The sequence below is a fragment of the Ambystoma mexicanum genome, chromosome 4p, assembly GCF_040938575.1.
Source record: "Ambystoma mexicanum isolate Mex_15411 chromosome 4p, UKY_AmexF1_1, whole genome shotgun sequence".
NCBI lineage: Eukaryota > Metazoa > Chordata > Amphibia > Caudata > Ambystomatidae > Ambystoma > Ambystoma mexicanum.
This window is the reverse complement of record NC_090927.1, coordinates 414,220,089-414,247,010: the sequence shown is the minus strand read 5'-3', so window position 1 is coordinate 414,247,010 and position 26,922 is coordinate 414,220,089. Positions and strand designations below refer to the sequence as shown.

At 48.1% G+C, this 26,922-nt stretch overlaps 1 protein-coding gene across 3 annotated transcripts in view; it reads right to left on the bottom strand.

Moving 5' to 3' along the window:
* The window catches only part of NBAS (NBAS subunit of NRZ tethering complex), a 3,456,930-nt gene that overhangs the window by 181,249 nt on the left and 3,248,759 nt on the right, over window positions 1-26,922 (bottom strand). For all 3 annotated transcript variants that reach the window (XM_069605942.1, XM_069605943.1, XM_069605944.1), the window contains one exon: window positions 13,075-13,216. In XM_069605942.1, coding sequence (XP_069462043.1) covers window positions 13,075-13,216 — 142 coding nt within the window. The remainder of the gene's footprint in view (window positions 1-13,074; window positions 13,217-26,922) is intronic.

Below are 26,922 nucleotides of genomic sequence, written 5' to 3'. Positions count from 1 at the left end.
GAGCTTTGTGGGTTTTGGAAGAAAGCCGGAAGCTCGATGGACTGGTTTACATGGAATTTAGAAATAAACTTAGGTGAGAAGCTAGGGTGTGTCCGTAAAACCAGCTTATCCTTATGAATAGTGAAGAAAGGATCCTGCACTGACAGAGCCCGAATTTCACTGACCCTTCTTATGGATGTAATGGCTACTAAGAAGGCAGTCTTATAGGTCAGGTGTTTGAGACTTGTCTTATGCATGGGCTCGAATGGGGGGCCTATGAGTTTAGATAGCACAACGTTCAGGTCCCATCCTGGTGGTGGGTTAGATATAGGGGGATGAAGTCTCTTTACTCCCTCCATGAAGGCTTTAACCACGGGTACCTTCCACCACGACACCTTGCTATGTGAGGTGGTGTACGCTGACAGTGCTGCCAGGTGTACCTTTAGTGAGTTGAAAACCAAACCTGCGTCCAGCAGGTGGAGCATGTATGTCACAATTGTGGAAGGAGTGCAATCAACTGTGTTGATTTGTTTAATCTGGCACCAGATAACAAATCTATTCCATTTGTCGAAGTAGCAATGCCTCGTGTTCGGTTTCCTAGACTCTTTTAGGATGTCCATACATCTCTGTGGTAAATTGAGATGTTCAAACTCTATGACCTCAGGAGCCATGCTGCTAGGTTCATGGAGTTGGGTAGAGGATGCACCTTCTGACCTTGGTGCTGGGACAAAAGATTGTACCAGGCCGGGAGTTTGATGGGATCGCACACCGAACGTCTGCGTAGGTGTGGAAACCACGGTTGTCTCGCCCACATGGGAGCAACTAGGATGAGCGTCATCGACTCTCTGTTCATCTTGTTCACCACCTTCCTGATGAGAGGAGTTGGTGGAAAAGCGTACGCAAACATCCCTGACCAGTTCATCCACAGGGCGTTCCCCAGGGAGTCTGGTTGGGGAAACCTGGATGCGAATCCTGGGCACTGTCTGTTTTCGCTTGTGGCGAATAGGTCTATAGTGGGGAAACCCCACTGAGAGAAGAGATCTTCTACGATTTCTCTGTTTAGACACCATTCGTGTTCCTCCGGAAGGGGATCTCTGCTCAAAGCGTCCGCTAGAGAATTGAGATCCCCTGGAACATGTTGAGATGACAGATAGATGTTCGGTCTGAGTGCCCATATCCAAATTTTCTGGGCAAGTCTGGACAGATTTGGCGAACGAGTCCCTCCTTGCTTGTTCAGGTAGAACATGGCTGTCGTGCTGTCCGTCCGGATCTGCACAGACAGGTTCAGTAGGTGGGGTTTGAACGCTTGAAGTGCTCTGAAAACTGCCAGAAGCTCTAGCAGGTTGATGTGATTCTTGGCCACTGTGTGAGACCAGAGACCCTGAGCTGTGTGGTGGAGATGGTGAGCTCCCCACCCCGTCAGGCATGCATCTGTAGTGACTATTGCCTGTACCTCAGGATCGTAAAAGGGTTTCCCCTTGGATAGATTGTCTCTTGTCCACCAGTGGAGGCTTTGTACAAGTGTTGGCGAAACGACCACTAGATCGGTCCACTGACCACTTGCCTGAGACCACAGTTTCGCCAACCATTCTTGCATGGGACGCATGCGCAGGCGCGCGTGGGGGACCAGGTAAATACATGACGCCCAGCAAACGCATTGCTTTGCGTACTGTTACCTGGCGACCGGTTTGATATTGCGGAATCTGCAGTAGTATATTCCGAATACTTTCCTCTGAAGGAAAACCCAACCCCTCTTGAGTATTTAGAACAGCTCCTAGGAACTGCTTGGAGGTACTGGGCACCAGACTTGATTTTTTCTCGTTTATGGAGAAGCCCAATTCGAAGAGGAGGTCGATAGTTCTTTGAGTGTTTGCCCTGCAAATTACTGGGGTCTCCTCCGTGATGAGCCAGTCGTCCAGATAAGGGTACACTGGGATTGCCACCCTGCGTAGGTGTGCCGCCGCCACCGCCAGTACCTTGGTGAATACCCTTGGAGCCGAGGCTATCCCAAAGGGCAGTACCTTGAACTGGTAGTGCTGACTGTCCACCTTGAAGCACAGATATTTTTTGTGCGCTGGGAACATGGAAATATGAAAATAGGCATCTTTCATATCCAATGTTGCCATGTAATCCCCCTTTTTTAGGAGGGGAATTACCGCTTGGAGAGTTGTCATGTGAAATTTTTGGGGCTTGACATACTTGTTTGCAGGCCGTAAATCCAATACTGGGCGCATTGTCAGATCTTTTTTTGGCACAAGGAAGTAAGTTGAATAAATACCCTTGTTTACCTGGTGTCCCGGGACGAGTTCTATCGCGTCCTTTGCGAGAAGATTTTCGATCTCTTCGAGTAGGATCTTCTGGTGGTCTAAGGAGTGTATTCTTTGTCGTGAAGGGTGGTTTCGTGGACGCTCTAGAGTTCTATGCAGTATCCTGCGGACACTGTGGACAGCACCCATCTGTCTGATGTGATCCCTTCCCAAGCTTGGGTGAAGATGGAAATGCGTCCCCCTACTGGGGATGCGTGAGAAGGGACCCTGAACGGAGCGTCACTGTTTTGGTGGAGGCGTGCCCCCTCCTTTATTGGGACTGCCTCTACCCCTACCACGACCTCTTTTGTTGCCCTGGCCATAACTCTGGGTAGACTGCTGGTTAGTGTTCCATGTAGTACCCTGGCCTTGGGAATAGTTTGAGCCTCTTTGGAAGTTTTGTCCGCGAGGCCGACGAAAATTGCAATTCCCTCTCTGGTTAGGTTTTTTTTGGTTAGTTGCCCTAGGGACTTGAGTGTCTCGTACTCGTCCTTGGCATTCTTCAGCGCGTCCTCGACCGCCTTTCCAAACAATAGATCCGGCTCCACCGGCTTATCTATTGATGCTTGGGTCTCGGCCTTGAAACAAGACTGCCGTAGCCAAGCATGTCTCTTGATGACCGTGCTTTCAGAAATTAATCTGCCGGCGTTATCCGCGGTAACAATGGTTGATTTTAAAATGCAACCTGACACGGCTCTCCCCTCTGCCGAAACTCATGCCAATTTGCTTTTTAAGGGTTCTAGGGTGGAGTCTATGAGAGCCGCGACTTCTTCCCACTGGTGGCAGTTGTAATTAGCCAGCAGGGTGGTGGAGTTGGCAATCCTTGCCTGGTATGCGGAAGTGGAGGCTACTTTCCTGCCCAAGCCATAAATCTTCTTGCTCTCCTTGTCAGGGGGAGCTTCGGACGATGACAAGGGTGTTCCCGCCCTCTTACGGGTGTTTGTAACAACCAGGGTGTCCGGTTTGAGATGTCCCCTTATGTACAGTGGGTCAGAATGGGCTGCCCTAAAATGCTTTTCAATTCTGGGGTTTACTGCCCTAGTGAGATTGGGGTTAACAAGGGAAGGGTCTATCCTCCTTTGTATTGACTTAAGGATAGGGATGGCCTGAGCAACAGGTCTCTTTTCTCCCACCAATTCCTCTGCAAAGTCCCTCTCTTCCTGAGCACCTTGGGTGTCAATGTGGAAGTGCTGTGCCGCTCTGGACAGGACCTCATTCAGGAGAGGCTGGTTGTCGCCAGGGGAGTCGATAACCGCAGGCTCTTTCTCTACCGGGGAATATACCCTGTATGTATCTGGGTCGTCGTCGTCCTCCTCCTCCTCCTCTTGGTCCTCATCATCCCCATAATAGCCTGTCCCAGTTTGTTCTTCGAACATGCCCACGTCTGGATCCTCACCAAAGGATGGGTCTTCCTGATATTCAGAATAGGGCTGTATATGGAAGGGGTCTGAAGACTGAGTTGGTGCTTCACCCCGGGACTTCTTACTTGGGGGTATTGGATCCTTAGAGCCTGAGGGAGTTGACCCTTCTGGGGTATAAGAGAGAAAGTGTTGCGGGTTTTTGGCATAGAAATCTGCCAATGATGACATCCTTGACATTACTCTGTCTATGTCATCACTGGACCATTCCCTTGAACTGGGAATAACTCTTTCCTGGAGTGCTTTCCCTGTTTTATCCTGACTACTACTGGTCTGAACAGGGGCCTTAGGGACAAGAGACTGAGACTTGTCTGTCTGTTTAGGTGGAGTAGAATGTAGTTTAGGCGTGGAAGTAGGCTGGGACTGCTTACTTCGTTGTTTCCCTCCTCCCCATGGGTGGAAGGGTGTTTCCCCGATTTTTGGGCCCCATCAGAGCTTTTCGATGCCTGGCGTCGGAATTCGGGGGTAGAGTCCCTGTCTCTGGAGAGTGTAAGGGATTCGGTAGCAGCCTTCGCGCTGCCTGCATACGCCGACTCCTGGAGTGCGGCCTGGGGGTAGAGGTCGGGGTCGTCCTTCGACGACCGAACCTCAGTCACTAAGGGGAGCGAGGCACCCTTAGCAACAGTGGAGGGTTGCCTGGTGTCATGAGGCGATCTCGAAAGCGAACGCCCAGAGGACACCGACTCGGTGGACCATTCTCTACGTGCCTCTTTCCGAGAACTCGACGTGCGCGTCGAGTCTCGGTTGGACCTTTGTTTGCTGGAAGTGGTGTGGTTAGCGCTCGTGTCGCCGGGGGTCTTCCCCATAGCTGCCCTGCCGGACAACTTTCCGAGGTCGGGGACTTGCGCTTGGCTGTCCATCGACGCCACATTGCCCTCGCCGTCCGAAAGTACGGCGTTGCTGCCATCGCTGAAGGCACCCTCCGTGGCCATGGCCTCTTGTCGCCTGGCGTGGTGGCCTCAAAGCTTTGTCGAACGGTCCTTAAGGGTCTTCGGTTTAAACCGACTGCACGCTCTCCAATTCACCTCGGGGTGGTCCCTCGGCAAGCAGAGGTTACACGTGGCGTGTCTGTCAACCCAAGGATACTTGCGGTTGCACTTGGGGCAAAATTGAAAAGGGGTACCCTCCATACGCACCCTGTGGCAGCGGGCTGGGAGTGTAGGAATATAAGTAATGTACCTATATTAATCGGAGTGTAGGATATGTGCCACCCCCCACTCTCCCTACTTGCAGGGCCGAGTCCAGAGGACTTCCGAGGCCCGGGCCAAGGCCAGAGGCCTTGCAAGGCCCAAATCCGTCACTGTAGTCCGAGGGTTGAATTTTCTCCGATCCGGCGTCGAGTGTCGATGTTCGGAGACTCGACGGATAGGTGGAATAACGGGAAATATATAACAATATTAGCAAAATCTGACTAAGTCAGGGAACTCCGCTCAGTGCTTCCGACCAGCATGGAGAAAAAAACAATCTGAAGGTCCTAGACGCGTGAGGGATCATGGGTACAGTGGACGTCACACTAGGGATAGTATTACTGGCACGCCCTGTGTCGACACCCATTTTCGAGTTTCGAAAAACAAACTGTAATACTCTGCAGCTTCCACTAGATGTCGGCCTATGCACAGCATGTGATCTAAGCAGATTCCACAACCCTCAGAAGTATATATATAAGAAAATCTAAAAAGCTCTAATTACTAAGTGCGAGCAAGTGGGCTTTGTAATGTTGTAATTCAAGCTTTTCGGATTCTGTCATTTAACGTACATCCGCTTGTAAGCTATGGCCTGTCTCATTAAAGCAACCTTTCCCACTTAAGGCGAGTGTTAGGCAGAATCCAGTGCAGTTCCCTTAAGGAGCACTACACCAGATTAGGACTACAGGTGAGAGCAATAAATCCCCTTTGGTATCAGTCTGTACCACAAAGATTTAGTTGGTAGCTGTGTTTGAGCAGTCAGACTTATCTCAAGAGGTAGATGAGCAGTATTCAGGGTTTTCACAATAGGTATCACAGCACTATGGAACAAGGAAACACTGACCAAAGCTTTGTATCAAAAAGAGAATATATGTATTCTATACACATCTAATTCAACACATGAATCACAGTTGATAAAGTAAGTTCAGTCAAGGAAAAGTATATACAACTCCCTATTCAATTGTAGACAAGTTTGCGGTAGAGTGAAAACTGAGCAAAACGGCACAGTGAAAACCAACTACAAATGGCACTCTATCAATTTAACGAGAGGGAGGGAAAGCACAAGTTAACCCGAAATATCTTCAGACACCAGCTAGCAACACTTCCCTGAAGTTTTGTGAACAAGTAATGCACAGTGACACTTTAGCAGAAAGATGAGTGAATGAAAACTGAGAAAAATGGCACTCCACAAGTTAAAACAGTAGGAAGGAAGAGGGGTTTAGAGTGGATTTAGGTCCATCAACACATTTCCTATTGAAAATTAATCTAGTGAGAGCAGATCTAACAAATCAGCCAGAGTCAATAGGCCTGAGCCAGAGTCAGTGGTACAGGAACAAGAGTTTAGGAGCAAAAATATTCTTGTAGCTGCAGTCAAGTCTTTGGTAAACGAATATTAAAAAGGTAGATGCGAGGTGAAAGACAATGTTAAGAGAGAGGGCGGCCAACCCAACAAGTAGATAAAGGATTTAAAACACCTTTAGGGCTATCACGGGGAAAGGGAGGCCTGGCGGAACAATGTACCTTAAATGCGAAGAAGTGGCTCCTGCGGTGGCGGTTGTTCCTGGTAGTTCCTGCAGTTCGAGGGGTCCAGCAGAGGAAGAGAGGCTCTCGACGTGGAGGAAGTTTCTAGTCACTGCACTACCCATCGATGAAACCAGCCGTGGTGCTGCCAAACGAAGTTTAAATGGTACGCTCCTTTTAATCGTGGTCCGGGACGATAGCTGCCTGGCTATCCAGTCTCCAAGTGCTGGGCACTATCGATTCGACCAAGGCAGGTCCGGGGAAGCGATGGGTGAACTGGTTGTTCCCACCAGCTCAAGGGAAGGAGGCTCTTTCGATGAAGATCTCCTGTCGTCGTGTGGAAGAAAAGTGGTGAGACGATCCGGCAGGGCTTCACCGGTGGTGTAGATGCTGAAGATGTCTGTGGCTTCTCTCCCCTTCGGTTCCGTAGTTCCAGTGATGACGTCTTGCTCTTCCAGTCCTCAGGACCCTGCTTTTATGCAGAAAAAGACCCATTCATACAGCCTAGCTGTCACTCACACAGTGGAGTGGTCTTCTTGGCGGGAGACCCTCCAGCCTATCAGGTTAGAGTGCAACCTGAGTTGCTGTGGCAACTCTGTCCAGGGGTTCTACTCCCCCTCCCAAACAACAGATCCACCCAGAGGCGCCGAAAGGAGGGCTTCTTGGCAGAAGCCCGCCAAAAGAGCGAACAAAGGATCCCCGACCTGGGTTAGGAGTTTAGAGTAAGACTCGAGAAAGCAGTTATATTAAAGTTCTGGCAAATAAAACCTACCGGAGTAAAGTTAATAATAAAATAAACCGGCGGTATGTTAGAGGCTGTCAGTAAAAGTATTAGCCTCGAACAATGGGAAAATCCCATAGGAAAATATTTTCGGTTGAATATTTTTGGTAGTAACCACTGCCACCAGCCAGAAACTTTAAAGAGCAGGACTTTAAAGTACCCCCTCGAAAATGAACCCAAGGGAAAAACTATTAACCCTTTCCAGTACCTCCATAGTAAGATGGGTTGTACTGGTTAAGTTCGTAAGATTTGACTAGTAAAGCCAATGGGGACTTTACATGCTCTGGGAGACAGTAATCTGTCCCAGGGTATGGAGTCTATGTTTGGGGGTCACTACGACACCCTTGTGTCACTGCACGGAGGGTGCTGTGTAACACATGTGCATAAAGATGGTTCCTATGGGTGAGAGAAAAATCCCATAGGCATTAAACACAAAAATAGCCTAGAACACACATAGCAAAAATACCTAAGAGTGGGAAAAAGAGTCTCACTCTTAGCAGGTAAAAAGAAACAAACCCTTCAAATTCAGCAAAGCTGCTGGGGGACTCTATAGGTAAGGGAAATTAGCCATAAAATGAGAATTTTTTCTTCGCTTAAAGCGAGTCTGGGTATTTTTGTGCAGTTAAGCCCAAAAATAGCAGAGAGGTACTGGCTCGATATAGCAGAAAGATACAGGCCCCTTCCAGTTTTTAGAAACAGTGAAATATGAGGGGATTCGAGGTAGGAGAATGGTGAAAAACTGGAGCCTTTTAGCAGGGCCGGCCTTAAGGGCAGCAGCGCCCTGGGCGAACTGGCGCTCCCCACCCCCCTCGCCCACCGCACCCCCCTGATTAACAGGGGGCGGGGCAGAAGGGGGCGGGCCAGGATGGGCAACTTTTTTTTTTTGTTTTTAACCTTGCTCTGGCGAGGATGTTAAATAGGTGCCGTTAGCACCCCATTGTCATTGAATGAGCCCGCCATCGCGGGTTCATTCAATGACAATGAGGCGCCTGCCACACCTTCTGCCATCACGCCAGCTCGGGGGAGCGCTTGAAAGACTCCCCGGAGCTGGCGTGGTGGGAGGCTAATGGCGCCTTTTCTTGTGAAAAGTGTCCACGGCGGAGGGGCGCATTTAAATGCACCCACCGCCGCGGGCACCTTTTACAGTAAAAGGTCGCCTGCTGCGCCTTGTCCCACAACGCCAGCTCGGAGGAGCCCTTGAAAGACTCCCCCTAGCTGCGTGGCAGGGGCAAAAGGCGCACCAGGCGGTCGCCCGGCTCACCCCCCTAAGGCCGGCACTGCCTATTAGACACGCGAGCAAGCTAGGCAGAGACGCTTATTTTGAGAGCATTTCTGGTTCACTTTGCCCCCGTTTTACGTGCACAGTTTATTTACATGTGTAGCCTATAGGACTTGCGTTTAGCTCTTTAACACGTTAACATCACTGGGTAACACATATGTTTCTTGTTCACACATATTTAATCATACTTTCATATCAAATTACACGAATACATCTGTTTAAGACTTCAATTTAACAGTGCGCCATCGGGAGACCCAAATTGTCCGATGGTGCAGACGAACTGTGAATGTTCTGAGGTGATGTGACAAGATTCATAATCAATCACTGCAAAACGCAACAACAATAAGTGAACAGACACACTGATTTGTACTGCATTTCAATCAAATATCGCTATTACTAACTGATATTTATACAGCACTCGTCCTGCATTGATGTAGCTGCAGAGTGTTTCTTTGGGTGCCCACGGGAGCCAAATGATACAGCTCGGGGAACGTCAGTGATTAGAACTAGTGGAAGACAGATTTGTAGGCAGATCTGGAATTATGTCATTTCAGTACCCACCACATTTGTTAAAGTCATCCTTGAGGAAGCATTTCAGAGGAAGCGAGATCCACAGCAGTTGGTACACATGTGGGTGGTGAGAGCGTGTGAGAGATGCGTGACAGAACAAATGTGTGATTGGTGTGTGTGCATGTGTGTCAGGGTGGCCATACTTTTAAATGAACAAATTGGTCAGGCCAACAATATAAAAGTAGGACTAAATGTGACCGTGCCTACATGACCACAGTTTGGCGATGGGAAAAGAGGTGGATTACAGATATTCACCAGGATATCAACTGTGTGATTTGGCTGTGACTGTAGCATGTTAAACAAGACTCCACACTCTCCTTCTCTCCTCATATATCTGACGTCTCTAAGAAGTCACACTACCAGCTGCACCTCCTCAGAGGTATTCTTCCCTTCCTCTCCTTCCCCCAGAAGCTCACTGTCTCCCGAGCCCTGGTTCTCTCAAGGCTGGACTACTGTAACAGCCTCTATCTTAATCTGCCTGCCTCCACTCTCCGCCCTCTGCAACTTATCCAGAACAGAACTGCGAGACTTGTCCTTGGCCTCAAGCCCAGGGACCGTATCTCTCCAGGACTGAAATCCCTTCACTGGCTCCCAGTGGCTGCGAGGATTAAGTTCAAAACCCTCTGCATTGTCCACAAGGCCTTCTGGGGCCTGGGACCCAAATACCTTCAACTCTCTCTTCCTAAATATCTTCCTTCACGAGCCCTTCGCTCATCCGTCTCCAACTCCCTCATGGTCAGCCGCTTCTCGAAGCAACGAGCTGGGGGTAGATCTCTCTCCGCAGCAGGGGCCTCCCTCTGGAACAGCCTTCCTGCCTCCCTGAAACTTGAGGAGAACCATCTCCGGTTCCGGAAGCACCTCAAAACCTTCCTCTTCGCTTCTGCCTTCTCTCTCCCTCTCCCCTGCTAAACCTGCTTAACTCCCCACTGAATTCAGCACTAAACCTGCATCTGGGCCACTCTCAGCAACCTCGGTCCAGGGCCCAGCCACTCTCCACTTGCACTGCCTCCTTGGCTCCCCCTGCACTGTGGGACTGTCACTGTACCCTACAGCCCCCTTCCCAGCACTTGCTCTGCACTTACCTCGCACTTGCCACCAGCTGGCCCTTTTTATTCATTATTTATTAATTATTATTTTTTTACGCAACTTACCTTGTACTGCACTTCCCCCCCACCTCCTCCCCCTGCACTTCCTCCTTTTCCCCTTACCTCTGCACTTGCGCGATCTGAATGACACCTGGCCTAGTAGGATCGTTTGTCTGTCTTCCCCTTGTTTCCCTCCCTCCCTGCCTCGTCGCGCCTTGAAACACTTGTGTATAGGCGCGTTACAAATACCATATCATATCATATCATATCATATCATATCATAAGCACTGGCAATGCCAACTGTTTGGGCTTTTGTGTAGCCAAGGGAAAGGCACTTGCTAGGCAAAGCCGTAGTGGTATTAACTGGCCCTTGATGGTAGCAAGTGCAAAATGGTACGAGTACCTGGGTACCTAATAGCAGTGCCTACTACTTATCCACAAGCCTAAACTGTTGGCTTTGCCAATGCTTGTTTTTAACAAGACTTCAGTGAAGGACAAGCATAGTGCTTATGAATAGAGTAGCTGAAAGCAGACCGGGTTGAGATATTTTTATTACACCAGCAGAGTGTTTACAACTCAAATCAAGTTGTTATCTCTCGGAAAACTGCTTTGAAAAAACACTGACAGGCACTTTGAGTGCACAGTTCGATGGTAAGGCTTGAATAAAGCGAGCTTGAAGAACAACCATGAGGAGGCGTTTTGGGCGGGGAGGCGCAGGAACTGAGTGGGTATGGCCATAATGATTAGCATGGCCATAAGCAGTTAATGGTTGGGCCGATAGCCAAACAACACGTACAGGCTTTGTGTCCCTCCTCATTTGCTGTTTCTTTCTATCTGTACTATCTGCAATAGTTTCGGCCTATATGTAGCGCTAAAGCGCCACCTAATTGCCCAAACTAAGAAGGAGCTCTTGTTCTGATTTCTATTTCAGGCCATTCAATATGATCAGTGCCCAAGCAGTCTATGTGGCACAATCTGTTGATGTATGTGCCTGTTATGTAAAGGTTAGGACTACAAGACCAGCCCTGCCCTGGATGGCAGAGATATGGCATGAGTAACAATGTAGAATTGGACGCTATTATACTTGTTATGATAAATTGTTGCTCAAAGAATATTGTGCATCAAAATCACACTCTTTCCACAAAACTGGGACGGGGATCAAAAAGAGGCAATTATGGGATAGTCCCGAAAAAATCCTGACATCTGTTCACCCTACACTGTGTGGCATCTCTATGCTTGTGAGGATCTTGCCTTATGGAACTTTGTTCTACATCCCCTATATGTTCTGTATATATCTATAAGTGAAATATGAGGAGTGCACCCTCAGAATCCTTAGTAGAGAACAATACAAAAAAGTTAAACAGCAACGCTGTCCCACACAGACCCATTTTTAGTTTGGGCTATTAGGTGTCACTTGCATCACCTATAAGCCGAAACTATAGCATTAGAGTACAGAAAAGGAGAAATGGCATATGAGGAGGGACACACAGCTTGTAGGTGTTGTTTGGTTATTTAACTACCCATTGGGCCTCATTACGACCATGGCGCTAAGTGTTTAACGGCGCCTTGAAACACTTGTGTATAGGCGCGTTACAAATGCCATATCATATCATATCATACTACGAGGTCCCTTTGCGGGACCCGACCTTAACGGCTGGTCTAGACCAGCCGTTAAAGTAGGGACCCGCAAAGGGAACTTGGTGCTAAGTACGGTACCGCAATTTGCGGTACCGTACTTACCGCCTTCCCCATTCCCATAGAGCCCTATGGGGCAAAAATGGGGAAGGGCCATGGTTCAATGGGGAATTACTGCCCCGCCAACCTTGGAATGGGGTGGTAATTCCCCATTGAACCATGGCGGACCCGTTACAACACCAGCACCAACCATGCTAATAGCGCCATGGTTTAGCGCCAGTGTTGTAATGAGGGCCATTGACTGCCCAAGGCCATGCTAATCTCTATGGCCATTCCCACTCAGTTCCTGCCTCAACCACCTCCTCATGGGAACTCTTTCAGCTCACTTTAATCAAGCCTTACCATCAAATTTTGCGCTTAAAGTGCCTGTTCCTATCTGTATTTTTTCAAAGCAGTCTTCTGAGAGTTAATGGCTTAATAGGAGTTAATGGCTTAATGGGCTTAACTGGTGGAATATAAATGGTTTAACCAGGTCTGCTTCAGCCTCTCGATTTACAAAACACTCTGTGTGTCCTTCATTGAAGTCCTGTTAAATGCAAGCATTGGCAAAGCCAACAGTTTTGGCTTGTATACAAGTGTTCGACATTTGCCATGCACTGCTATTAGATGCCCTGGTACTCGCATCATTTTGCACCTGTTACCAGCAATGGGTATCTAATACTACTACAGCTGTGCCAAACGCTTTCCCCGTGCCTACACAAAAGCCCAAACTGTTGTTTTTTTTAATATCTTAATGAAAATCACCATTTGTCCTCACTAGTACTCTGTGTCTTACCTAGTTCTTGCGAAGAATAGCAACAAACACGCAATTTGACAATGTTCTTCTTATACGAATGTTCTTTTTGGCAAATGCTTTTTTAAAACTGTGTGTGGGATTCGTTCGCCACACTCTTGTTCCAACCCTTCGTCACTCATCACCTGCTCCACTTTTCTTAGCTTTATTCTACCATGTATCTTCTTTCGCTGTGGGTTTCCCCTTCTCTTCTAGGCCAATTTCCAACCCTCTTTATCACAGCGAAGAAAGAGTCCCTTTGCTTCATTCAGAATTCGCCCGAAAGAGTGAACACACCGTTACAAAACGTCACATTTTAAAAAGGACACCACGTGAAACATGTAATGCCTGAAGTGTTGGTTATGGCGGTTCTGAAATGTCGCCCACCTGCGTCTTAGCTTTGCTGTTGTTTTCTCTTCGATGGTAACGTCCACGCATATGGGCGCAGGCGCACTGGGAAATGTAGAGGGCAGCCATTACTCACCTCTCCAGGCAGCCTGTGCTTGCTGTTGTACAAGGAGCGGCAAAGTTTCAGCACTTCATCCCCCATTTCCCTTTGCTCAGTGGAGCGGCAGGACAGCATGGCCACTCCGAGATTCACCCAAGGATTCTTGTCTGGTCTGGCACTAAGTGAAAGAAACAATGTGAAAGATGTGTCAGGCAGCAGAAGAGCAGAACATATCTTTCTTTCCGTTTCTCACCCTAAAAAAAAGATGCATCTCTTGCTCCCCACTGCCATACCAGAGCACCGAGCCTCAACAACAACTCTCACGAAAACAATGCGATTAAACAGAGCATAACACGAGAGACTATTAAGCATTGATGCTGGAAACTCGGCCACTGAGCAAAAGAAAACATGGAACGGACATCTAAAGCCGCACTGCTTAATTGAATCCTTTACTCACGTTCAGTGCTTTGTGCTTAGACATAAAAGGATTCAAAACGGTTTCTCGCTCCCCGTTAACTACTTATTATGAGAATCAGGGGAGTTGCTAGGTCTGGAAAAGACCCGGGGCTAGGCTGATGTCGGAACTTTTGGGACTGGGGGCTAGCTAGTTTTTTGGCTGTAGCTCCTGAGATTCTATCCGGGGCTACAACCAAAAGATCAGGGGCTATAGCCCCCTTAGCCCCCCCCTAGCAACGCCCCTGATGAGAATGGTGGCAACGGTAAAGACAGGCGATATTTGAAAATACCACCAGTTTTTCCATGTTTGATTAGGGGCATGGCGGAATTACCACTTAAGGCTGTGCTACGAGTTAACATACATCAAAACGTACCTCCAATGCTTACCTACCCACAATAGATGGAGGTACACATTTTCAAAACTAAAACCCCTTTCCGTTAGTGAACGGAAGGACAAGAGCGTTTCTTCAATGCAGAAAATACTTTTGGTCTGTGCACCTCAACAGGGGAAGGGAATAGTGGGCATCTCTCATGGCCACCTTCTCACTGCTTTGGCCATGCAATGCGCAAGAGGGACAGGATACACTCTTTAGTGCATTAACAACATGGTATCATCCACAACTGTACACAATCAATGACCTACCTCAGAAAGAGCGTGGAACTGGATGGCTGAAATGTGAACAATTATGCTTGTGGTTTACCAGGCATCAGATATCAGTCATTGCCAGCCGGCTGATCTTTCGCATGAGGAAGATGGAATAACGCATGCAGTATCAGTAATTTCTCCAAGCGTTATTTCCATTCGGATGTCGACGAAACTTCTAATGAGGGCCTCAAAAGGAAAACTACCATGAAAAAGGAACGGTGCTTTGTATATTGAAATACACGTCTTCCTCTTCTACATAAACAAGCATACCATTCATAGAAATGTTTTAGTATACTACATGCCTTTGCTTTACAGCAGTGCACTTGTGAATGGCTGGGGCGAGTTCGTGTTCTGGCCACCAAAGTTCCTCTCCAGAATTTTGGGATACTTGATGGCGCACACAAAACAGCGCAGCTCAAAGCAAAATCGTAAAAAATATCCTATCCGAGACAATGGCCCTCATTACGAGTTTGCCGGTACCCCGTCAGAAGCAAGCTGGCCCTACCGACTACGCCGCCCAATATTACCAGGAATTACTGGGATTTTAAGGGCGGCGGAGACGACGGTACGTTCCCTTTCCATGGAGACCCATAGGAAAGCATGGGATGGGATTGCCTGATTCACTGGCACCGGTACTACACGGTACAGTGTTATATGGTTCAGCCATCTTCTCCCATTTCATCCTAGCCATGCTTCCATTCCATGCGAACGTTGTGACCACGGACCAGAGTCCCACAAAGAAGGCTCTGCCTGGCCATATGAGTATATTACCGAAGAGATATAGGAGCTTGGGGAGGACCGCCATTTTCAAAATGGCTATTCAGCCATATAAGGAGATGGGGAGACTAGCCCATATCTGTAATTTAGTGTTGAGTGACTGCAAGAGTTGTTCATAGTTATCCGCATATAGTATTTGTCTATCCTTGGATATCAGTAAGCCCAAGTAACAAATGTGTTGAGTTGACCATTTAAGTCCACAAGTGTCCGTTGGGCACGGTGTGGCTGGGGTCAACAGGAATATTTTGTATTTAGCATTGTTAATTCTGTACCCCGAGTACTCAGCAAATTCGTGTATGTCAAACATAATGGGTTTTAATTTTGTTTCGGAGTCTCGGACGTACACAAGTGTGTCATCTGCATACAGTGATACGGATTGAGTTAGGCCTGTCATTCTTATGCCTCTGTTCCCATGTTTTTGTCGTATAAACGCCGCCATTGCTTCAATAGTTAAAGCAAAAAGTATAGGGGAAAACGGGTAGCCCTGCCTGGTGCCCCTTCCCAATAGGAATAATTTGGACATCGCATCGTTCATGAGAACCCTAGCCCTGGGGGCTGTGTATAACAGCTGTACAACACACTAGCCTGTCAAGTGGCACAGCGAGTAAAGCGCTCGCTTTGACATCAGTGTAGATCCTGCTAACGCAGGTTTGAGTCCCGGCAGGGCCAAACTCAGCCTTTCATCCTTCCGAGGTCGATAAATGAGCACCACACACCGTGGGTAATAATAAGCAGCGCTCAGATACCTGAGGGTTTGTAGCGCTATATAAATACGAAATTTTTATTATTATATAGTAAGGGCTTTAGTACTGCAAACAGATACTCACAGGATACGGGATCAAAGGCCTTTTTGGCATCCAGGGAGATCACAGCAGCTCTCGTTTCTGGATCTATTTGCGCCATGACCCCAAACAGTCTGCGAAGGTTTTTAAGGCGGTAGATCGAGTCGGAACAAAACTGCATTGATCTGGGTGCACCAGGCTCGGCATACTAGAGAGAAGCCTGGTAGCTAAGACTTTCGCAAAAATGTTGGCTTCAAAATTAATTAGCGATAGGGGTCTGTACGAGGACATGTCCTGGGGCGGGCTTCTGGGTTTCAACAGTACAGTTACTATGGCTTCCCTCATGGATTCCGGTAAGATATTCCGTTCCATCACCTCCTGTCATACCTTTTAGCAGGACCGGGGCTAGCTCTGCCTGGTATTCTCTATAAAGCTCGGCACTCAGACTGTCTGAGCCCAGGGCCTTCCCTGGTGTTAGGGCCTTAATTGCCTCTAATATCTCATCACAGGTGATTGGTTGCTCAAGGGTCAATTTGACTTCCGGGATAGTTTTGGGAGTTTTAACACATCAAGATCGTTATGTGTGTCTAAGATTAATTTACAATCCCGATTGGAGTATAGTTCTGTATAGAATTTTGTGAATTCTTGATTAATTCCCTCTTCACCTGTGATCACCTTGCCGTTTGTCACGTGAATACCTGCAATGGTGTTGTGGTGTCTTTCAGCTTTTATTAAATTGGCCAGGGACCGCCCCACCTTGTTAACTTCCCCATATCTACGTGCCCTAACAGGGGCCGCAATGTATTGTATTTCCCTAGCAGCCAGCTTATCGAAATCTTTCAATAATTTATTGATGTCAGCAAGAATATTTTTATCGTGGGTATCACTGTACCTAAGTTCCAGCTCACGCAGTTGTGCTTCAGCCCTCGTCAGTTCTAGTCGCACGGATTTCAAAAGCCCCGTAATCTTAGACATAAGGATCCCCCTTACCCAGACCTTAAAGGTCTCCCAGAGCGTTGCATAGCAATCAACTGTCCCCTCATTATTAGAAAAGAATTCTTCAATCTCCGTATGGAGGGACTCCGCTACATTAGGGTCTTTTAGGATAGCCGAAGGCATCCTCCATCTCCTAGCTGGTTGTGGGGTTTCACGTAGCAACACAATAACGGGGAATGGTCAGAGAGTGTGCAGGGGTAAATGTCACAGCTCATCAACGCGTTCGAGTAAGAGGAAGAGAGAAGCCAGTAATCGATGCGTGATTCGGAATCGTAAACCGAAGAGTAATATGAGTATTGTCTCTCGTACGGATGTAGTGTTCTCCATGCATCGATCAGCGATAAATGCATCAGTATTTGCTGCAAAGTGGTGGCTGCCTTGGTGGGTGTCCGGTGAATGTTAGAAGATCTGTCACAAGCAGTGTCTAGCACTGTGTTGAAGTCCCCACCCCATATTATCCAGGCTTCATCCAACAGGGTAAGTATCTCTAGGATTGTAATGTAAAAATTCAGGTCGTCAACATGGGACCATAGGTGTTGACTAGGTTAACCAGTTGTCCCACTAGATCCCCCCAAATCACAACGTATCGCCCTTGGGGGTTGATTTTATCACCTGTATATTTAAATCCCAATGACGGGTTTATCAACGTGAGTACCACCCTGGTTTGAGTGAAATATTCAGTGTAGTATTGCTGTTTATCCAAGTTTGCAAGGAAATCAGTGTTCACTTTCCCCAGTGCTTGGGTTTCCTGCAACATTAATATGTGGGAGTGGTGCCTAGTGATGTAAGTCCCCTCTTTTCTAGATTTCGTTGGATTATTGAGCCCACATACATTCCAAGACAGTAAATTAATCGCCAGTTCTTCACTCATTTGTTACCGATGTGCCATTTGCGTTCAGCATGTGTTTCAGGATACATGTGTGGATTTTTCAAGGAAGCACCACTCGTGGTGGCATGACCATATATTTGGAACCATTTAACTCCCACAACTGGGCCTGAACTCAATATCCATCTCCACTCCCACATGGGTGTCTTGGGGAGGAACCCATTCCCCACCCTTTCGCACCCCCCTCCCGCATCATCATCCCCAACTTGACGATGTTCCCCTTCAAACTTGTGGAGCTTTCCTGAGGCGGCCATGTTGCAGCTAAACGACCGCCCTTACCAGGTGCTCCCGTTCCAGATTCAATAGGTGACATATAGTGCCACCCACATTATAACCATTCAACAAATGCAAAGGATATTGATATGAACATTAATCAGTCTGCTGGGTCGTGCCTCTCCTCGTCGAGGTCTTCTGTTCTGATATGCCCCGCGTTCCCTGGACGGAAGAGGGATAATAGAGGCCTCGATGTAGACCATGGCTGCAGAGGGAGTCTTGAAGAAGTACATCCTTCCGCCGTGTTGGATTCTCATTTTGGCGGGGAACATCAGAGCGTAGGGCACTTGGTGTGCTCGGAGTAGACGCTTGACTGGTTCGTATGATCTCCTGTTTGCTTGTACGCCCGTGGCGAAGTCTGGGTAAATGTGTATGGTATTCTCCTCGTAGTGCAGCGTACCTTTTTCCCTGGCCAGCCTGAGGATTGTGTCTCTGTCCCTGTAATTAAGGAGGCAAGCTATTATCGTACGGGGTGGTGCTCCGGGTTTCAGTACAGGCGCCAGAATGCAGTGGGCCCGTTCGACCAGGAAGTGTACTGAAAAGGATACTGTGTCGAAGAGAGACTTCAGGAGAGATTCCACGCGCCCCTCCATTGAACCTTTGCCAAAGGATTCCGAAATTCTGACTATCCGGATGTGGTTTCTCCTAGATCTCAATTCGAGATCCTCACACTTGCTTTGCATTTTGGAAAGGTCCCCTTTTAGTTGAGCAATATCCCGGCCATGTTGAGAGATTGTGTCTTCATTCGAGCTGATTCTGCCTCCGTAATATGTGCACTTTCTTTGTCCACCCTCGCTTTAAGTGATCCAATAGTTGCAACAATACCGTCTAATTTGACGTTCACAGCTAGGAATCCATTTTACACAATGGCTGTTAGGCAGTCATCTCTATCGTTGTCTAGTGCCTCAGTTTGGGTGTTGGCTATCGCCGCCGTTTCCGACGTGGGGCCCTGCGATTGAGAGCTTGTGAATGAATCCATTGGCCCTTTCTTTTTTGTGCCTGCTCCCTTTGTTTAGTTTGGTTTATTATTTGTATAGTGCCTCCTGGCCCTAGGGCATCCAGGCGCTTAGCAAGGTTACAGAGTTGCATGAATAGTACCAACAGGCATTACAGGTAATAAGGACATTATACAATCAATTTGTCGTGGTATAGACATCAAGAAAATATACAGGCGGTTGCAGAAAGTTGAATATATACATTAGTGTGATTAAGATGTTAGTAATAAGTTGGCGTGTTAGGCTTCTTTGGCAAGTAGCCATGTTTTGGCTCTGTGTCTAAAGCAGTGAAAGGAAGGTTCGGTTCTGTGATCGCTGGAAGGGAGATCCAGAGTTTTGAAGCGAGCACAGTCAAGCTTGTGCCGCCTGCTTTTTGGAGCTTAAATCTGGGGATATTTAAGCACTGTGTTTGGGCTGATCTAGTTAGGTGAGATGGGGTGTAATACGTGAAGTTGTCAGAGAGGTATCAAGGTGCTTGGTTAGATAGACATTTGTGTGTGAGAGAGAGTGTTTTGTATTCGATTCTCTGAAGTATGGATAGCAATTGAGTGGAGCGTCTAGCGTTAGAGATGTGCTCGTGTTTGGGTATGTTCAAAGCTGATCTTAGTGCGTTATTTTGGATAACTTGGAGCTTGTTGATGTTCTTTTGGCTGGTGCCCAAATAGAGAGCATTACAATAGTCGACATTTGAGAGTACTAGTGCTCTGGCTAGTGTAGTACAGTTAGAGGTCAAGAGGTAAGGTCTGCTGGCATTGATGATCTTACATGTGTAAGCGGTGGCGGATGAGATGGCGTTGATTTGTCTAGTCAATGTAAGGGAGCAGTCAAGGTAAATCCCCAGAGTTTTAACACTGTTGGAGACAGGTATATTATTACCGTCAATGGTGAATGTCTGGTAAAGTTTGTCGAGGTTGTCTGGATTGGGAGCCTAGAAGAATAAGCTTGGTCTTGTCATTGAGGCAAAGTCCGTGTTTGGCCATCCATTCTTGGATAGCGGAGTAAATGTTGTTGAGTATAGTGCTGTCAGTGGAATAGTCTCCTGCTAGTGGGATGAGTATTTCAGTGTCATGGCCTTAAGATTGGTTGTGTTGTAATTAGTGTAGATGACACCCAAATGGTCCAGTATGTCGAAGAGAGGTTTCGTAAACACATTGTATAATGTGGGGGAAACACAGGATCCCTGTGGGACGCCGCTAGTGACAGGGGCCGGTTCAACGGCTGCCGTAGGAGCAAAGACCCTCATGGATCTATTATTCAGGAAGGACTGGATCCAGGCATTGGCCTTGTCAGAGAATTTAGCTGCTGATGTTAGATGTTTCTAGAGAATATCGTGGTTTACCAAATCAAAAGCGGCTGAAAGGTCGAGGAGGAGAAGAAGGGCTAGTTTGCCATTGTCTTTGAGATTGTCAGTTTGTGTCTTGAGATGGATCAAGGCTGTCTCTGTGCCATGTTTGGGTCGGATGCCCGATTGTCTTAGTCCTAGCAAGTTATTTTTCTCTAGGTGGTTCTGAATCTGCAGGTAGACAGCTCAGTCAAGGATTTGTAGCAGGAAGGGCACAGTAGTAATTGGTCTGTAATTGGTGGGTCTAGAGTGGGTTTCTTGAGTAGAGGTAAAACCCAAGAATCCTTTAAGTTATTGGGTACTATACTGGATGTGAAGGATGAGTTTATAAGAGAGGTGATGAAGGGGGCAAGATATTTGGCTGCGCCTTTGATAACTGGGGCTGGGCAGATGTCTCCTTGACATTTGGAGGGTTTAAGAGAGTTTATTATATCTTCAACCTCCTTTGTAGTGATGGTGGAAAATTCAAATAGGTTATTATTATCTGATTGTGTGGAGTGGGTGGGTGAGGTGGGATTGTTAGCGAAGGTGAGGCTTTCTTTCTTTGATTCAATTTTGGAATGTAGCATAGCAAGCATAGCATAGCAATTTTGCCAAGGAGTGCTTCTTGTATGTTGGTACACCAAGAGATGTCTTTGGTGCATGTGTCTGGTATGGGAGATGGGGACTCGAGGTCTCGAAGGATATTGAAAAGCTCTTTGGTGTTGGATTTGGCTTTGCTAATTCTCTCGTTATACATGTTCTTTTTTGTTTGGATGATTGCTGACTTGTAGATGTTGGAGGCTAAGGAATGGGATGTTTTATTACTAGCGGAAGAGGGCTGTTTCCAGGCTGATTTGGTTTGTCTTTTGTTTTTGCAGAGAGTTTTTAATTCAGGTGTGAACCAGGAGTTGAGGTGCGCGCGTGGTTTGGCTTTTCGTAATTTGAGTGGTGCTACGGTGTTGATGGCCTTAAGAATGGTTGTGTTGTAAAGGTCTACTAATTCTGTGGGGTTGGTGATCGTGGGTGTGAAGTCAATGATAGGTTGGAGTAAAGGGATGAGTTTCTCGACTGTGATGTTTTTGCTGTTTCTTGTGAGTGTGGGTGGAGCATTAGGAGGGGGTGCCAGTGTTTGTTTATCTTTGTTGATGGTGAAAGTGATGAGGTGGTGGTCAGTCCAGGCACATGGTGTGTTGCATAGGATGGAGGTGTTGCAGTTGAGGTCTGCAATCCAATCTAGAGTGTGGTCTTTGTTATGCGTAGGTTGAGTGATGTGGTGGGTGAGTCCTAATTCTGAGATAGTGTTTGCGACTGCGCTTGCTTTGTCATCTTTCTCATCATTATAGCCCCGATTGAAGTCTGGGTTATCTTTGTCATCTCCCCCATAGCAGCGTTCTTTGTGCCTTGCTCTGCAAAATAGAATAAGATGGGGGAGTTCTGGTATGATTGGTCGTATAATATACAGTATGCCTCCCCAGCTATCGCCTGAGCCTCCTGGTGGTAGGAGCTTGACGCAATTGGGCCTCCACACAGCCACTCAGTCAACGGATGGATCCAATTAATGTTCGTAGGCTGAACACGTGTGTACACCATATGGCCGGGGAGATCCAGTTAAAACCATATGACAGCACAAACTGTCTTTCCGGTGATATAAGGTCCGCTAGAATCTTCGAATCACCATTATACAGGATGTAGTACCATATAGTGGTCTGTGTTGCGAGGCTCAGCGTCACCACATGGACACTTGCTGAGTAGCCAGGGCCCCCCTTGGTCGTCTCTGGCGTGGTAATGGGAAATATGTATGGCTTCGCATGATTTGCAGTTGCACCTTCCTTGTTATCCGTTTCAAAGGATGTGTCTTCCCACATCGCAGTACTGCCTGATTATTGTTTTTTGGGGGCGTTCCCCAACCTTAACACTTCACCCGTTGTGGGGGACAGTGTGTCTCAATTTCACTGTGCTCTTTGTGTCCCCCTCCTCTGCTTTACTGCATCCCGCCATTAAAACTCCAGTGTTCCAGACTTTGTTCTGGGTCTATACCGCAAAACGAGGGATGGCCGGATCTCTCCCAACTCAATGACTCAGTCAGTGTTCCAATATAGTAGGAGCCACTTATTTGTGATCTGGCTAGTGAAGCTACAGTGTGTAGGATTCGGATTCAACCAGGGGTCTAGGCAACAAGGTTCAGCGACGTTGGACAAATGTGCAGTGAACGTCCATAGTCGCCTCAATCGCCCTTAATGGAGAGGTCAGCGGTGTGTTGAGTCCAGCGTGCTTCCTGTATGTACCTGTACTGTAATTGTGTCTGAGGATGGACTGTGTCTTCTCATGTAATCCAGGTTCGTAGGGTGCAGTGGACCCGTGGCGATGCGCATCACCACCGTAGCTTGGCACCGGTGGAGCCTTCACGCCGTCGCAGCACCGGGTATAGCAGGGGGTCTGGTCCATTCCGGATGACGCTCCTCCCTGCAGTCGTCCCGGGTGTGTGGCTCAATAGTCTAGTTATAATGGTGGGGAGTATTTCCCCTGCACGGTCGATGCCCCGCTTTGTATGGCATACACCAACGCCGTCTAAGTGCTCCAAGGTCTCACTGGCGGTTTCCACTCAGCCGGGTATGTGGGCCTGCTCACCCGATCAATGTCTTCAGGGCTGGGGATAAGGATTGCGCATATGCTGCGAGAGGTGCTGGGGAGAGGGAGCCGAGGTGCAGCAGTTTTATTGTCTGGGCACAGCCGCCCACTATAGTATGCCAGTGTTAGGAGCCAGCGTTGCACTCAGACAATCTCCCCAACTTCAGGACGCCAGGACTCGCCTCCAGATCGTGTGTGGCTGGTGCCTCCTCTTTGCTTGGCTGGGTCGCAGGATAGCTGGTTTCCGTAGGCCTTTCCCAACATCGCACTGCAGCACGGCCCCAGTCCTGAAGTTGTAACCAATATATACTTCGCTGTTCAGCCAATGGAGCCAGTCGGATCGATCGTGGGGCCACTGGTTAATTTAGGAGTCGCCTCGCCCATGCAGTCCCCAATGCTGCCACCTTCAAGCATGGTCCAGTCCATGGAGGGGCTTCTGCTAGCACCCAATACCGCCCGTTAAAGTCCTGCAATGCCGCCAATGTCCATCCGGCTGTGAGCTGCGTAGTGTAGCTGGTGCCTGCTGCTAGTCCGCAGCTCCTCCCCCCTGAGGTTTGTAGTCAGACTTCTCCAGCGGCCTCAAGCAGTCATTGCACGGTTCCCAAGGGCGGCCCGTGCATCTCTGCAGCCACAGTGTTTTTTGCCGACAAATTATCTCAGCTGTTTTCCTGCCAATTCACCCAGGAGTTTCGAGTAATGTCCCCTGGGCCTTCAGACAAGGGCATGTCTATAATTTCAGACTGTGGGTGGCCCTGAAACAGGATTATCACAAGTCAGGATTGTTCCAGATCGGAGATCCATGGATTAGGCAGCCATCACTCAAGCGCGCAACAGCCCCCCCCCCCCCCCCTCGTCACAGACCTTTTAAATGAGGAATGCCCACTCCCGACAAACAAATGACTTACGTTTGGTAATGTTCGTTTGGATGAGTCTCCTTGCACAGATTTCTCATTTACGATAGTTACCTAGTGTCTGCTGCTTCTCCAACATGCATTCCTCATCTATGTTATCCATATCCCAGTGCAGCTGTTCTTTACTGCTGGCAGGGTGTGCAGCACAGCTCACCGTCTGCTCTGTCAGATGCCTCTGCACACTCCCCACCAGATAAGACGTCAGGGCCAGTATATATAGCGGCACCCCACCACCGGGGACCTCAGTTCCACCCTTTGTCCCTAGCACTCTGAAGCTGAGGGACCGTAGAACCGATGGTGTGGTGTACTAGCTGCCTGCAAGAGGGGCAGGTAGATGCGGGCGATGAGGAATCAGTGTGAGGAACCTCCATCAAAAAGATCATTTCAGAGAGGTAAGTAATTTGTTCTTCTAATGGAATCTTTCCTCCCATGGATTCCTCATGTGTGATAGACTCCCAAATCAGTACGAAAACTTTGGAGGAGGGAGGAAGCAAGGGCACCACCTACACCAGAAAACTCTGGATGACTGCCCTACCAAAACGGGCATCCTAGCCCTCGAGGGGATCCAAGCAGTAACGCTTAGAAAAGATATGCAAGGATGCCCACGTTTCCGTCTGGCAAATATCCAGTAGTGGGACTCCCCTCTGAGAACTTCAGGCACATGCTTCCCAGCCAAACTGGAGAATTCTGAGTTGCAGAGGATGATCCACCTGGACAGGGTCTGTTTGGTCACAGCCCTGCCAGTGGGAGCAGCAGCATAACCAACGAAAAGCTGGTAATCATTTCCAGCCTCTCTAGTTCAGGAGACATAGAATTTAAGAGCCCGCACAGGGTCCAACCGATGGAATCGTCTCTGCTTTGGAAGGGAGAGGTGGAGGAAGAAATACAGGAAGATGGATTTTGTGAGAGAGATGGAAATCCAAGATCACCTTTGGCAGAAAGGATGGTCTCACTCGCAAAGTCACCTTCTCTTTGGAAAAAAACAAATAAGGAGGTGAAACAGACAATGCCTGGAGCTCATTCACCAGTATCACAGAAGTGATCGCAACGCAACCAGGAAAATCACCTTAAGGGTGAGCAATCTAATAGAACATGAATGAAGGGGCTCAAATGGAGAGCCCATAAGAAATGTTAAAACTAAACACAAATCCCACGCTGGAACCACAAACTGGCACGGAGGAAACTGGTTACACAAACCCAGCAAGAACTGCATAATAGTGGGGATTGTGAAAAAACAGGTCTGTTCCAAATAGCAGAAAGGTAACTCCTTACAGTGCCAATCTGCAGGCCTACCTGGGCCAAAGAAAGCAGAAAATCCAACACGGATAAAAGATCCAGGTCCGTTTCCCGGCACCAGATCATAAATGTACAGGCATAAATGGATTTCGTAGCAGGCCTCCAAGCTGAAAACAGCACATTGAGGACGTTGTCCAACAAGCCCCTCCTTGTATTTCAATGTTTCAGTAGCCAAGCATGAAGGTTTAAGCTGCTGAGGTTCTGGTGGAGGACCAACCCCTCCGAATGTGAGAGCAAGTCGACTATACTCGGAAGGCGTCGCGAGCGGGGGGGTTGGAGGGGATCAGATGGACATGTCCAGCATCAGCGGGTACCACGTTCTCCATGCTCAGTCTGGGGCAATCAGGATCATCGTGGTTCCGAACAGGCGTAATCTCCTGAGAACCAGAATGACAGGGATAAGCAGGAATGCATAAAGGTGGTTGAAAGTCCACTCGACCGTCAGTGCACCCCCCAAAGCTCCCAGAGGAGGAAATTCCCTGGAGCAGAACAACTCGTACTTCCTGTTCACACTGGATGAGAAGAGGTCCACTTGAGGAGTTCCTCAAAAAGAGAACTCCTTCAGAACTTCCTGACAGAGCTCCCACTCATGGGAGGCCGAAGTCTGTCTGCTCAAGGCATTACCTGTGACATTCTATCATCTGGCCAGATGAGCCACCATCAGAGACACAATGTTCTCCAGAGCACAGGACCAGTCGCATTGTTTCTCTGCAAAGAGGCAAATACCCCAGGCCATCTCGTTTGTTGAGGTAGTGCATGGCTACTGTATTTTCCATCAGGATCAGCACAGCCTTGCACTTCGTAGAGGGGATGAAAGCTCCTGGGGGAGTCTGATTGCCTCATCTCCAGCAAGTTGATGTGTTCCCGCGGCTCTGCGAGCGACGACAGACCGCTCACCCTGAGGTCTGACAGGTAAGTGTCCCATCCAGTCAGAAATGTGTCTGTGACCACCGTCACACAAGGACAAGGTTGGCAAATCAACGTGCCCTTCAATAAATTGCCTTGCATACCGCACCATGCAAGATCCTGAGTCCGCTGATGCTAGACCAGCAAAGGGGTCTGACATGTGACCATGAAACTGCAACCATTGCCAAAAAAGAAAGCATAGAAGCGATTTCATACACAGTCTCGCCTCCGGCACCACTAGAATGAAGGAGCCCATGAGGCCCAGAAGGCACAGGAAGGCAGAGGCTGGGACTTGTCCTCAGGATCAGACGACATTGACCATCCTAAAGATTTCGCCACTTGATCCTCGGGTGGGATTGCTGTGCCGTGGCAGGTGTCCAAGACCACACCGATAAATCGGAGATTGAAACGGCAACACCAGAGACTTTCTGAAAAGTCCAGCCTGTGCAATATAGAGCAGGTGTTGCGTAGGTGTTCTTACACTACATCTGGGGAGCGAGCTCGGACGAGCCAGGCATCCAGGTAGGGAACTATATGAATGCCATCCCTCCTCAGATGAGCCGTTACCACTGCTAGCAGCTCTTTGAAAACCCTGGAGCCAAAGAAACCCCAAACCGCAGACCTTTGGCCCCACCACAAACCTCGGGTACTTCCTTTGCTTTTGATGAATTGGCATATGAAGTAGGCATCTTGAAGGTCAAGGGAAACCAACCAGTCCTATAGATGAAGGGTTTGTAGAATATCTGGGCTAGAGTAACCATCTTGAACCTGTCCTTGCGTTTTTGTTGGGGTTCCTCTAACCCCACCCCCAAAACCACTATTCCCACTCCCACCCCCCCTTTTTTTGTTTTTTTTCTCCAAATTCGTTAATTTGGAATTAGTTCTTTTTGATTTGTTATAATTGGATATGTTATTTTGTGATTCGTTATAATCACTCCATCCCCTATTAAGATCACAGGCGATGCCTATAGCTTGATCAAGGAGATAAACCACTTTCTGGGAAGCCTT